This window comes from Octodon degus, unplaced genomic scaffold, assembly GCF_000260255.1.
Source record: "Octodon degus isolate 3935 unplaced genomic scaffold, OctDeg1.0 scaffold00173, whole genome shotgun sequence".
NCBI lineage: Eukaryota > Metazoa > Chordata > Mammalia > Rodentia > Octodontidae > Octodon > Octodon degus.
Window position 1 is genome coordinate 531,631 of NW_004524749.1, and position 14,987 is coordinate 546,617.

A 14,987-nucleotide genomic window follows, 5' to 3' on the forward strand; every position below is an offset into this window, starting at 1 on the left:
GGGCAGGGCCAGCAAAGGACAGTGGGGATTGAACCTGGGTCCCTGCATCTGGCCCTCTGAAAGTTGTTTTGCCTTATAGTAATTTTCCCCTTTGAGATTTTATTTATTTAGGATTTTTGCTTTTGAAACCACTGGGAATTTTTTTTACTTTCCAAGTGCAATTATTTCCTAAAAGTAAAGCAAAATATAAACAAACACCAATGGCAGATACTTACTATAATACACTTGTCCAAGCCTATACAATGTAGCACTGAATGTGCAGAGTCTAAACTAAGGAGTCTGGGGTGGGCATCAGGGATCACTGCAGGGCACTGACTGCAGCAAGTACACCACACTATGGCACAGAACGTAGGTAACAGGGAGGCTGCCTACGTGGGCACTCTGTACTTTCTGCTCATTTTTGCTATGAATCTCAAACTATTTAAGGGACCAAGTCCACAAATCAAACAAATAAAAGAGTAACAAATACTCCTTGAAAACAACTGTACAAAATGGTTTGTACTATCTTGAAATAAAATTACACATGAATTTTTTTTTAAAGTTTTTTGAGACAGCCTCACTATGTAGTTCAGCTTGGCCTTCAAATTACCACGCAGCCCAGGCTAACCCTGAACTCGAGGCGACCCTCCTGCCTTAGCCTCTGGAGTGCTGGGATTATAGGTATGTGCCACCACACTTGGCTCCAAATCATTTTTAAAATTCTATTTTAGAATCAGTGAGGCATTTGACCTTCCTTCCCAGGTCTCAGTAATGATGGCTCAGGAACAGGGGCCGATGACCTGAACAGAGTAACGGAAGCTCCTTCCCAGAATATTGATTCAGGATGTCTTTCAGGGAAACCCTGTTCCTCTACAGAAGAGACTGAAAGAGTTCTGTGCAGGAGGGTTCTTACTTTATTGGCCAAAACTGATTTGACTATGGTTTTGGTGCTTCAGAGCAGTTACTACAGGAAACAAGACCTACTGATCTACTGTGAAGGACTTCAGGTCACACTACTTACGTTGTGGCTGTGGGTAAGGTGGTACCTGGCTGTGCATATGACCTGGAGATGGAGGAGGAAGCTGAGTGGCAGCATTTGGGTTGACATTTCCATGCATTATGAATCCTGGAGGTGGAGGGTTCTCTACCTAGAAAAGAATATGGTAAAAAGAAGGATTATATTTGGGACCAAGCTGTAATTTATATATGGCTTTCTAGCCTCTGAAATGGAATTTTATGTTTATTGAAAAAAAGAATAACTTCACTCTGTATAAATTACTTGCTGAGCAACACATTCTGAAAGATTTAAAGATTAGACAGGCCCAAAGTAATAACTGCAATGAATGGCAAAAGGTGCTAATACATTTATAAAAGAGTATCAATAGTATTATGATAATCATCAGGGATATGTATCTCTATTATAATTTCCATCCACTATTCCACTCTGAGAATATAGGTAATAAATGCCATAAAGGAGATTTTAGTTTTCTATTTCTGCAGTGCTTAAAAAAATGAATAAAGAAAAAAATAATTGAAAAGAAAAAAGTTGTCAGTAAAACCATCAGAATTATACTGCTAGAGCCTTAGTTACTATTTTTCTAGCTCAAATCAATTTAGAACTGCAAAAGGAGAGGAGGGATAAGGAAATAATTGTCCTAAAAGTTGCCTCTTGCATTCTAAAAGTAGTAAAATTAAATGAGTAGGCCGATGGATGTACAGTAATGATGGAGAACTTGAGGAGGGAAACAGGGGACATATAATTATATATTTCAGTGAGCAGAATCCTGCTCAAAGAGGAATAATGAAGGATATACCTGTGTGTCAGAGGGAGAGGCTGCAGGTGGATGGCTGGGAAGGGCAGTAGGAGTTTTGTTACTCCAGGTAGTGGCAGTAGGGGCAATTCTAACCTGGATCGAACACAGAAATACCAATCACAGAAAATAAAAATGAAAATGTTAAAAGAAAAAAACAACCCAAAAGGTATTAACAGGCAGATGCAAAGCAAAAAGCAAAATTGGCAAGGTAACATGTATTAGTCAGATGATTGCTTTCAATGTAGCAGGGATGCCAAAAGAACAGCATACTCACAACAAAAGGGGAAAAGCAGGGACAAATCAATAAGAAAACTTAATCAAAGCACAGGAGCAATGCCATTCATGCATCAAAACTAAGTGAGATCCTCTAAGTGAGGAAAAAAAGACATTCTGGAAAAATTTAAGTAAAATTGTGATCTTTGAAGCATTAATAGGACTCATGCTACTAGTACTCCGCAAACATACTGACATAAGCTCCCTTTGCTGGATTTCATTAGAGCCATGAAAATCATGTTAGTCCCACACAAGGCTTGAAAAAAAAAAATCACACAATCACATTAAAGCTGAATATTAAAAATTATCCCATCTTTGTATAAAAAAGCAGAACTGTGCTACTTAATCTGGGCTTCCTTTTATTCCTTTGCCTGCCTATAAATACTGCTTTAAAACAAAGCACTGTCTTCATTCATTCTGCAGGTGATAAGCTTTAATCAAAATCACTGCTTTGTGATTTTATTTCTTTGAGGTAGTCTAATATATACAGTTCAGGTCTCGAACTCACGGTGATCACACCCGCCTACTTCTCTTTTCTACAATATGAGAATAGTAAATTAAAGAGGAATAATGAAGGATATATCTTTCCCCCGAAAGGCAGATAAAGATATAAAAAATAACTGTTGCCTTCTCCTGGTGTAGAACCTGCCTTGCTTCAGTGTGCTACGGAACAGCCTGGTCTAAACACAAGATACTTGAAAGCTTTAATTCAGCGTGGTCACCAGTGAGTCATGCAATGTTGAGGAATGAACACTTGCTTCAGTGTGGGCAGGCTGCTTGACTTTTCTGCCTCAGTTTCCCCAGCCAACACTGATGTCCCCACTTTAGTCACAGACTTCCTAACACTAGTACAATCTCCACAAGGGGGTGTGTGTGTGTGTGTGTGTGTGTGTGTGTGTGTGTGCATGCGCGCACATGGTTCTGTGCACTTTGCTTTCCAGCAGACTCCCAACAGCTAGGACAATGCCAGGAATCCATAGCAGGGTCTCAATAAATATTTGTCAAATACAGTTTTAAAAAAGCAAGTCTTCTAGACAGCTTGAACTGCAGACTGAAACCTTCTCTTAAAAACCCAAAACAAAACAAGTGTTCTAGATAGTTAACAGATTAGATGTAAGCTATCTTGACTCACAACCCAAAGTGTAACAAACTGTAGAGCATGACTTTTAAGTTTTGTGCAATTTTACTTATCTGTTTAGAGATGGGCAGTGTTCCCACTACATATTCCAGACTGGACTTCAATGTTAGTGACTTTGTGCCAGCCTCTTGAGCACTCAGATTAGAGGTGTATAGCACTACACCCAGCTAGTTTTCTGGGATTTTAGATTTACTTTTTTCATAGCGAAATGTAAAAGTGTGCCATTAGTGCTATCACTAGTTTTATTTTAAACTAGGCAGCGTGGGCTAGGGAGATAGCTCAGCAGCATAAGCGCCTGCCTAGCAAGTGCAAGGTCCTGATTTCGATCTCTGATACCAAATAAATAAATAAGGCAGGATATCTGTTAATTTTGCTATCAATCAAGACCATTTATTTATTATGGAAGAAATACTTTTCATGTATGGATATACACAAAAGTTATCTGCTGGTTTGGAAATAAAAGTTTCTACATGAGACAGTAAAAATCAAAGAGACCACATTTTGTGCCTGCAAACTTACTATATAAATAAATAAGGGCTAGAGAGATAGCTCAGTAAAATAAGTGCCTGCCTGGGGAGCTCAATGTCCTGAGTTCAATCCCCCGTAACACACACACACACACACACACACACACACACACACACACAAATCATTAATCCTTTCCACATTTTCCATAATCCATTTTATAAACTGTAGCTGTTCACTTTTCTCTAATGTGTTCTGAATATTCTTTATTGTGCAGATACAGGAGATAGTAAATCTGTACTCATAATGTGGAGAATGCTCAAAATATTTTCTAAAAATATTCTATAAAATTAAATCATTCAAAGGGTTGTTTCCACTGATTTAGTTATATTGTTAAAAAATAAAACCAAAAACACAGATGTACATATGTAAGGTAGGTCTGAGGATATAGTATAAAAAAATCTCCCTAGACAGTTTAAAAACTAATTTATACCTAAAATATGTCTTAACAGATTAAAAATATGATCTTGGATTATAGATAAGAAATGCCATTCCTAAGAAACCCAACAGTAGAGTTGGCGAGATAGCTCAGAGGACTAAGCGCCTGCTTAGGCAAGCGCAGGGACCTGGGTTTGATCCCCAGCACCACATGCTGTGGAACGCGCTGAGCTGGCCAACACCAGGCATGGTGGTGCATGCTTATAACCCCAGTGCTGGGGAGGCTGAAAACAGGAAAATCACTAGGAGTTCAAGCTGCATAATGAGACCCTGTACCAAACACATAAAAAAAAAAAAAAAAAAAAAAAAAAAAAAAAAAAAAAAAACAAAAACCAACAGTATAGACAACGTTGTAGTTTTACCATGTAAAAGATCTTCTGTCCAACAAATGAAAACTATTGATTTGTACACACATGCTTAGATGTTCCTCCTTCATCTGGACCATGCACTTACATGAGCATAATATTGCTGAGTTGGAGCTCTTTGCATCTGTGGGTGGCCAGCTGTTGGTCCAGGCCTGCTCTTGGACAGCTGCTGCCTCTCATAAGGAATTTTTGGTGATTGCTGTCCTGGTATTGGCTCTCCTTGGGCTCTACAAAGTCTGTCACGAAGCTGCACAATATTTGGCTGTAAGAAGCAATGAAAGAAAACAAAGCGAACTATGATGATTCACCCAACTGTAGGACAGTATATTGATTCTCTTACAGTAATCTGATCATTAAAAAAAATAACAATAAAAATAAAAATAAAAAAGGGATGAGGAGATGGCTCAGTGGAATAAGCGCTTCCCTGGCAAGCGCAAGGGCCTGAGTTCAATCCCTGATTCCGCCAAAAAATAAATAAATAAAAATAAAAAGTAATCTGATCATGTAAGTAACCCCCCCCCTTTATTCATATGGTGTGTGTTATACAATAAATCCTGACACTGGAGGGTTCAACATTAGGTTTTCTAGTATTTAAAACTGGCTCCAAAGAAAGATCCATGACACATGCTGCCACTTCTTTTTCAGTGATCGGTTGGTGGCTGGTGCTCTTCCATTTTTGACACAAGGTCTTACCATGTAGTTCAGGCTGGCCTCACACCTTTGATCCTCTTGCCTCAGCCTCAAACGCTAGACTTACAGGCATGAGTCACCTTACCAGCAAAAATGACAACTTCTAACTTAACTGAGGCAGAGATTTGAATTATGTCTATAGGTCATTGTCACTTTCAGCAATGCTCTTTTGATGTTTTCTTGAGGTTAAGTAATAATGCTCCTGAGCCTCTGCTTCCTGTCACTCATATCGTGAGCCACTCTCCTCTCAGGTCCCTCTGCCATGCTGTTCAGCTTTGTAGCCAGCCGAATATGGACTACAGCATGAGCCAAAATGCACTTCTTTTTCCTTAAGTTGTGGGTGTCAGATACTCTGTCTTAGCAACAAGGAAAGTAACTAAGATTCTGGGAAAATGAAATCTAATTTCTGCTAATCCAAAAAAAAAAAAAAAAAAGATCATAAATCATAAAACTAAAACAAGCCCCAAAAGAGAATTAACTGCTAAAGCTGGTGATGGAAAAAAGCAGTGCTATAAGAGATAAAAATTAATTTTTACAATAAATTTTTTGAAATAAATTAGGATCTCAAATTCAAATCTATAGCTCTTACATTTAAATCCTACATAAATTTACAGTAAATCATACATATTTTCTAAATATTAAATAATAAAGCATTGTTAAAGATGCTTTAGAAATTATTTTACTGTGACAAGACAAAAAAAAATTAAAAATAAAAAAAGATACAAAGGAAAGATCATTTTGTATTTATATATACAAAATAGGATAAATTTACAGCTACTTTCGCTTAACTCAATGAGAAGAAAGAAGTGTACTAACAGTGTTTGGACAGAATATCCTGTCTGCTTCTTGTACCATAGATAACCACTAAGAAGATAACAATGTACAGTGTATTGACTATCAAAACTGTCCTATTAATCAGCTGTGAAACTGTCTCATTCATATTTCTCAATAAAAAACAAATAAATATGTATATAAAGAAATTATTTTAATACATGAAAGAATTTGTTGAAGTCTTAAAATGATCATTTAAATTTTATTTTTGGGGGGTTTGCAGAATGCTGAAGTTGGGCCTAGGGCTCTGCACTGAGCTACATCCCCAGCCATTTAAAATTTATTTTGATACAGGCACTCAGCTTCCCAAGGAACTAGGATTACTGGCATATTCAATCATATCTGGCTCATCTGAGCTTTTAAACTATACTTTATTGTAGTTTATGGTAGAAAATTATATACTATAATATCACAAAGTCTCAGGACATTTTCACCGGAAAATGCAGAGTTTACTTAGCTGAATCAGGGGAAATAACATTAAAATTATGTTTTTATATAAGAATGTTCTTTAAAGTCCAAAAAGCCCAGTGTGCTTTCACACAACTATGATCCCAGCACATTGGAGGCTGAGGCAGCAGGATTGCCATGAGTTTCAGGTCACTCTGAACTACACAGACCCTGTCTCAAAAAACCAAAAATAATGTCAGGCATGGTGATACACACCCATAGTTGCAGCACCTTGGGGTCTGAGGCTGGAAGATCATCACAAGTCCCAGGCCAGCCTGGGCTACAAAGTGAGTTCAAGGCCAGCCTTAACTGCATAGTAAAACCTTGTCTCAAAAAGAAAAAACAAAATAAAACACCAAAAAACACAGTCCAAAGAAAAGTATTAATAACAAGTAGGGAGTTGGGGATATAACACAGTGGCATGGCACCTGCCTGGCAAGCATGAAGTTCTGAGTTTTATTTCTGATTTTAAAACAAATAGAAAATGTGTGAGATTGTAAATGGTATTAAATATAAGAGTTTAGAACATTTTTTTAGAGACAGGGTCTCGCCATGCAGTTCAGGCTGGCCTTCTGCTCCCTTTTGTAGCCCTCAGGCTGGTCTTGGGCTCCCAACAATCCTCCTGTCTCAACCTCCCGAGTGCTGGGATTACAGGCGTGTGCCACTACTCCAGGTTCTGGAGCTGGCACAGCATGCAGGGTTGGGGATCGAACTAGGGAGGTTGTGCTTGCCAGACAGGTGCTGATATGCTGTCAAGCTATCTTCCCAGCCCCTAGAGATTAGGACTTATGTTAGGTAGGCAGAACATGCCTGTATTTCTAGGGAGTCTAGAATCTTAGGCAGGAGAATATAAAGTGCCAGGGCACTTTGGGAACTTGATCCTATTTCAAAATAAAATTTAAAAGCGCTGTTTGTGGAACATAGTGATGCATGCCTACAATCCCAGCACTCCAACGCTTGAGGCAGTAAGATCAGAGTTGGGTGTGGGCCTGGGTTACCTATGAATTTCAAGGCCAGCCTGGACTACATGGTGTAACCGTGTGTGTGTGTGTGTGTGTGTGTGTGTGTGTGTGTAGCATGTCTGCTAGTTTTGGCAGAGTGCATGCCTATCCTGTACAGGCACTGGGTTCAAGCCTCAGTAGTGAAATGAGATGGGGAGAATGGAATCTTAAGGCTAACCAATCTGAAAACCTTAGATTAGCTTAGCCTTAAAGGGTCTTCTGTCTTTTTTTTTTTTTTTTTTTTTGTGGAACCAGGGATTGAACTCAGATCCTTGCGTTTGCCAGTCAAGCGCTTATCATACTGAGCCATCTCCCTGGCCCCGGGTCTTCTATCTTGCAATCACAATGAAACTACATGAAATAAAAAGTCTTAAGACTATTAGGTCAAGTCACCAAAAAAGACTATGTTAATACTACTTACTTAATAGTCCCTTTAAAAATTTATAAAGACGTGGATTTTACATTTAAGGGATGTGTTGTGGTTTCCTCCACCTTGAAATAATTTTAAAAATATACTCACCTTTAAATGATATCAGACTAAAATGGTATAGAGAATACACTTCATTGGTAATATTTGAGGTGATACATGAGAATTTAAAAATTATCATTTTACATATTAATATTCATAACTTTTCAACATAAAAAATTCCTACAAAGAAGCTCATTCACAGAATCAGCATTTGGCTCTCAAAATATAAAGTTGGTCTTTCATTCATTTTGCTAAACTACTACAGTCCATCAATATAAAGGGATCTATATACCACTGAAGTATCCCACTTCTCTGACACAGCTTCGGTTCTCCTAAAGTGATCCTTGAAGAATGTCAGTAACATCTACCTATCAGTTGGGTATTGGAGATTCAACTGCTCCAAAACATCGCACATATGCCTACTGTCACGTGACAGCTACTAGAGACATCTTATCTGCATGTTCCAATAAAGAAGACCAACTGTCAATTCTAATTACCTGGTTGGTGTTGTTAGGAAGAAAAGCCAAGGCTGCAGCAATACTGCCTTGGGCTGCCAAGAGATTGGCATACTGACTCATCTTCTCAGCCAAGAGAATCCCTACAGTACTAGTGTCCATGGTTTGGGTGAGTTGTACAGCTTTTCGCAGAATGACAACTTTCTCGATCAGATCCTAAATGAGAGAAACAAGGGTAAAAGAGAAACAGAAGCATCATGAGAAAAAGCAGGGAAAGGTACAGACTTATTAGTACTTAATAGTACTTATCCCAGTTTGAAAACTATGAAATAGCTGCTGACCACCATTTAGGTAGGTGAAAAACATGGAAAAAAAATCTTACTCATGAAGAGCTTATCACCTTTGCCTACATATTCCTAAATAGACCACCAACTGCTTGTTTAGTGATATAAAACAGGAAAATATCTAAAGTGAAAGTGATAGATATCAAGAACTGTGGGTGAGAATATCATGCCACGCATCCTGCAACAACACTCCCGCAATGAGGTGACAGACAATGAAGGCACATTACCTCTAAAAGGACTATTTGTTACAGTTTGGAAGCAGAATCTCCCTAACACGCTGACTCTGTCGAAGGACAGCTACCAGAACAGTCCCTGGGGTGACGGGCTGAGTGGGAGGTGCGTGAGTCACTGGGGCACTCCCTAAGTGGAGTGGGGCCCAGGACACGTCCTCCTGCCCACCTCTCCTCTTTCCCACTTGCTAGTTCACAGTGTGAGATCTGTCCCACCTTGCACTCTCGCCACAATATGCTGCCCTGACCAGAGGCCTAGAGCAATGGGCTGCCCAACCTCAGACTGCACCTCCAGAACCATGAAGCTGAACAAACCTTTCCTTCTAAAAAGTTAATTACTCAAGACAGTCTGATTAGTCTGTCAGACTAAGTCTGTTAGACTAATCAGAACTGATTAGTCTATATCATGACTCAAGTTTCCCAAGCTGATCTTTAACAAAGGTGAGATATAATCCAGACAGCATGCATAAGAATATTCCCCATCCATCTTTCACAAGTACACAAATCCGGAAGTATGAAACAAGTGTTTTTTTTTCTTAGGAGCATTTGAAAGACAAACCTCTATTTCCTTCCTCATTTTTAGTTCCAACTGAATGATCTTTGAAGCAACATCATTAGAGATAAACTCTACTTCCGGAGAGAGAATGAAATATTACAATAAAATACAATGAGACTAAAAATAAAATGGTTTCAGAAAACTCTAAAGATACGGTTATTCTGTGCCTGAGACGAATCCCCATATTTTGCCTCTGCTTGCTTATGTACTGGGATACATGGAATTCTATTTGTGTTCTCCTTTCACTTTCCCTTAATCTCAAAGGTTCTCATGGGGACCAGCCAAATAGCTCAACGGATTAAAGCACCTACAAGCAGATGCAGGGGCAGGGGTTTGGTTCCCCAGGGCCTGCCATGCCAGGGCACCCTTGGGGTGCTTTGAGACAGCAATTGAGACTGGGTGTGGTGGCATGCCTGTAATCCCAGCTCTCAGGAGGCTGTAAATAGGCAGATCACTATGAGTCTGATCTAGTAGTGAGACCCTGAACACCCTGTAGACCCTTCCCTAAAATACAGAAAAATAAATAAATAAATAAATAAATAAATAAAAGTTCTCAACTGGTATTAGAGATGCCTCCTACTCCTTAGGCCACATTGCTTCTTTCCTTGCCCAAGGCAGCGGGGCCACTGAAGAAGGAACCTGAGGTAAATCCTAGGGCATTGATGGTCAACCTTTAGAGAAGAGTGCTCAAACTGCAACCCAAAACCCACTTATTTATAACAAAGTGTCAACGGCACAACTAAACCTGAATACTGAAGTTTTACTTTAGAAAAAACAACTCATATGTTAAAGTTTCTTGTTTTAAAACAAAAGCACAATAACAAAGTGCTCAATGATACAGTTTTTCAGCAGAAGGTAAAAGTTTCAGTGGACAAGCTTTCAAACAACTGATGTGATCTTATGGTATGCAACTTGATAATCTGTCACCCTTTGCAGGAGTGACTTGGGCTACATACTGACAGACGGCTCTGTGTGCTTGCTGTAGCACAGGTTCGCCACCATTACCTTGGGGCATTTTCATTGCTCCTGCCATCTAGTGCACCCACTATGTGCCAAATCACAACCTTGATCTTTCACACAGCTGCAGTTCTATTTCAATATACTATCATCTCAAACTTTGTTGCTTTAATGATACCAATAAATGCAAGTAATTTTCTAGCAAACGACCTTTGAAAATGTAAATGAGTAGTGTAAAAGCAATAAACTTAGGAACTAATTAATTTCTAGAATAGAACTCAATCATATGTAAGGTGAAAGAAAACACTAAAAAAGTAAGCACCTTTGGTTTCAAAAATACTAACCTGAAGAGACAAAGGGCTGCTACCATCTTGAGCTTTAGTCCAACACGCAACTAACTTCTCTACATTCCCCGCACAGATATAGCAGAGACACGCCTGAGTCTGCAGGACACTATCGCCTTCACTTTCAAGCCTGGTGCCCAGAAGATCTGTAAGACAGGAGGACCCAGATTACACCCAAAGCACTCTGCTATATGGTTGGAAGCAGCTCCCTGAGCTTCCTATGTACGGATGGACTACACTTCATAACCAATGAGTAGCAGAGAGGCACAAAGTGTCACTCTATTCCTCAGTGAGCACTTGCTTAAACTAATGGAAGCAGATGACAAACTATATATGATTAAACAATTTCACAAGACTCTACCTAGCAACAGAAAAGATTTCTATTAGCTATATTAGAACAATTTTAGAACACAAAACTCCAAACAGCACATTTATAACAGCATAACATAAATGGCAGCTCTATCAACAATTATTTATGAAAAGTTAATATTATGCAATTTTGGTATTTGCATAAAACCCCCAAAGATAGAAAATGAAGGCTGCTTTTAGACTATCTGCTTTAAACTTCTTTTATTGCAAATACAAATTACTATTCCTGAATCACCAATTCAGTCATGGTTTCTAATGATAATTCTTATTCAAATGTAATTATTACTGGGGGGTGGGTACTGGAATTTGAACTCAGGACTTTGTGCTTGCCAGGCAGGCACCTGTACCACTGAGCTATATCCCTAGTGTGCAATTATTAATTTTATCAGAATTAACATTTATGGGCTGGGGAGATAGCTCTGTGGTCTAAGAGCCTGCCTAGAAAGCTCAAGGAACTGGGTTCAATCCCCAGTACCACACGCCATGCCAGATTCATGCTGAGCCAGCCACTGAATCCAGGCATAGTGGTGCATGCCTATAATCCAGGCACTGGGGAGGTTGAGACAGGAGGATCACTATGAGTCTGAGCTGCATAGTGAGACCCTGTACCAAGTAAATAAATACATAAACATTAAAAAATAATTAACATTTATTACCTATATGTCACTTTAAAGATGGATAAAGCAAGGCTTAGCAAACAATTTTTCTTAGGTTACCAAGCTAGTTAAGTGGTTAAGGCAAACTTCCAACCTTATTATATTTGAAACCAGATTCACTACACAGTATTTTATTTATTTATTTATTTGTCTTTTTGAGACAGGGTTTTGCTATGTTGTTCAGGCTGGTCTTGAGCTCACTTGGTAGCCCAGGTTGGTCTTGGATTCACAATGATCCTCCTGCCTCAGCCTCCTGAGAGCTGGAATTAAAGGTATGCGACACTCTGCCCAGCTTAAACAGTATTTTTAGAAATAATGTTGAGAAATAATATATTTTATAATTCTTATTGGTCAGTAGGATTCCAAAAATTTCTAATAAAATTTGTCATTAATATTATTTACAAGATATGATATAATGTAGGAAAATGCAAAGTTCACTTCTCACCACACAGTGATGGAAATTCATCCGGTTTAGCATAAGTCAACACTGCAGCTAAAGCCTCTCTCCAATTTTTAAGGTCACAAGACTCAACAATCTCTTTCCAGTTCTTCATTACAACTGCTGTGATAAGCTAAAGAAAAGGAAATATTTAGTATATTAATAAAAATTGGGGCCGGGGAGATGGCTCAGTAGAATAAGCACTTGCCTGGCAAGCACAAGGGCCTGAGTTCAATCCCTGGTTCCGCCAAAAAGAAAAAAAAAAAAAAAAAAAAAAATTAACTTTGGCTAATCAATCAGTATTACTAGAGTATTTCATAACAAATAAAGTAGCAAAACAATGAGGTACTTTCCTGAACAAAGAGCGTAACAGGTGGCTTTACTTTTCCTTAAGAATGCCACACTTACATATTTTAAATGATGATGAGACGAAAGGCATAGGAGGCTATTAGAACATTTAATAGGAAGATGTGCCCTGGTCAGAACAGCTGCCTCAACATGGAGATACTTGCACAGAGATTCGAACAGAATGAATAGGAAATAACAATCAAAAAGGAAAACCATTCGAAGCTGAGAAGACAGGAGATACAAAGGAGGAAGGAACACAGTGAGGAGCCCGAAGGTAGCCGGTCACAGGGAGGAAAGGCATGAACTATGTAAGCGAGGGGGGGCTCATGGGCCAAGGAGGGGTACGGGCAGCTGCCACACACTGGGACTAACACTGCCATGACTTCTATGGAAAGTAACTGCCATAAAAATTAGTCTTTTATGATACAGAAAATAACATCAAGTAGAAGCCTTACAAGTGATCAGACCCTCTGTACAGGAGATTTCCCACTTGTATTATAGGGCAATCACAGAGCTGCATAAATCTTAGGTATAACACAGATTTTCATCACTGTACATACAAAGGTGTTCACCTATATAAAGAAAATACTGAAGTATACATAAATACCCAAATATGGCAAATACATCTTCATCATAAAATATAAAAAATTAGTGTAAATGACAACATGAACAAAACTACACATATCATATATATGATCCTATCAGAACTCTACAAATGAGGTATATATATGTAAAATATATAGAAATTTAAAACAAAATTGTCATTAATGTTATTTACAATATACGATGTAATGTAGTAAAATGCAAAATCCACTTCTCACCACACAGCGATGGAAATTCATCCGGTTTAGCATAGGCAAGAGCTATGCAAGAGACTGTTGGCATGTTTGAGGAAGCCAACATTTTACCTTTAAAATGTTCTGCGTTAAAATTTTTTTTTTCGCTGGGTGTGGTGGCATATGTCTGTAGTCCCAGCACTTGGGAGGCTGACACAGGAGAACTGGCCATAAATTTGAGGCCAGTCTAGACTACAGAATGAATTCAAGGCCTCCTGGGGCTTGCTGAGTCAGCAATTGAGACTGGGTGTGGTGGCGTGTAGGCCTGTAATCCCAGGGTTTGGGAGGCTAGAAATAGGAGGATCACTACAAGTCCCATCTCTGTAGTGAGACCCTAGAGTCCCTGTACTAAATATCAAGATAAATAAATAAATAAAATATAGAATAAATATTATATAAATAATAACATAAATAATATATTTTGTTTATGTAGAAAGAAAAGCTGTATTAATCACATTAAAGTGCCAACAACTATTTCTGAGTCAAAGTGTTATGGACTGCTTGTTTAGGGTTTTATACATCCTAGTGATCCATAAAAATAGTGGATTACTTTTGTAGTCAGAAAGACAAAATAATACTGTTTAACATCATTAGTCATTCAAGACATACAAATTAAAACAAAACCGACATTCCAGCTCACCCTGGAAGGAATGGCTAACATTAAGAAATCAATCATTAACAAATGCTAGAAGAAAAAAAGAATCTTTCTACTATTGATGGGAGCACTGACTGGTGCAACCACTGTGGATATCTGTGGAGATTCCTCAAAAAACTAGAATTGGAGGTCCCATATGACCCAGCTATTCTCCTTCTGGGTATCTTCTCAGAAGAACTAAAAATACTGTATCACAGTGATATATGTGCATCCATGTTTACGGTAGCACAATTTGTAGTAGGTAGATCTTGGGAATAAACCAAAAGACCATTATTTGTCATAGGTAGATCTTGGGAATAAACCAAAAGACCATTAATAGAGGAATGGATAAAAAAGAAGTGGTCTTTTTATACAGCGTAGTACTACTCAGAAGGATAAAGGATAAACTTGAGGCTTATATAGGTAAATGGATGCAACTCAAGTCCATAGTCATAAGTGAAATAAAGCAGACACACATGTAAACATCTTTTATTGTCTTCTTAGTGTGAAAATATAAAAGAGTAGATAAGATCCAAAATGGACAGGAGACACTGTAAAATGGGAAGAAACTTCAAAAGGAAAGATAATCTGGGATGGGGGAATGGAGAAAAGAAGGAAGGGATCAGCAAAAAGATAGTCACATTACTAATTTCTCTTAGTTCATTGAAAAGAAAGGTTTGTGTGCTAATATTGTTTGGACAATTAAACACCAGTATCTTGTCTTCTGAGTAACTAATTTAAAGATAATACACAATGTATTAACCACTGTTACTCTATTATATTATTTTGAAATGTCATTTTATTTTTTCTCTTTAAAATAAAAATAGGGCCGGGGAGATGGCTCAGTAG

The 14,987-nt window shown here is 38.3% G+C and overlaps 1 protein-coding gene across 20 annotated transcripts in view; it reads right to left on the minus strand.

Annotated features, from left to right (window-relative positions):
- Sec31a (SEC31 homolog A, COPII coat complex component) overlaps positions 1-14,987 on the minus strand; it is a 79,506-nt gene that overhangs the window by 16,127 nt on the left and 48,392 nt on the right. For 12 of the 20 annotated variants that reach the window (XM_023703524.1, XM_023703522.1, XM_023703523.1 and 9 more), the window contains 6 exons: positions 12,327-12,453; positions 10,857-11,002; positions 8,468-8,641; positions 4,621-4,794; positions 1,794-1,886; positions 1,001-1,127 (listed from right to left, as the gene is read on the minus strand). In XM_023703524.1, coding sequence (XP_023559292.1) covers positions 1,001-1,127; positions 1,794-1,886; positions 4,621-4,794; positions 8,468-8,641; positions 10,857-11,002; positions 12,327-12,453 — 841 coding nt within the window. The remainder of the gene's footprint in view (positions 1-1,000; positions 1,128-1,793; positions 1,887-4,620; positions 4,795-8,467; positions 8,642-10,856; positions 11,003-12,326; positions 12,454-14,987) is intronic. The other 8 variants (XM_012517395.2, XM_004643381.3, XM_004643380.2 and 5 more) reach the window with 1 other exon arrangement.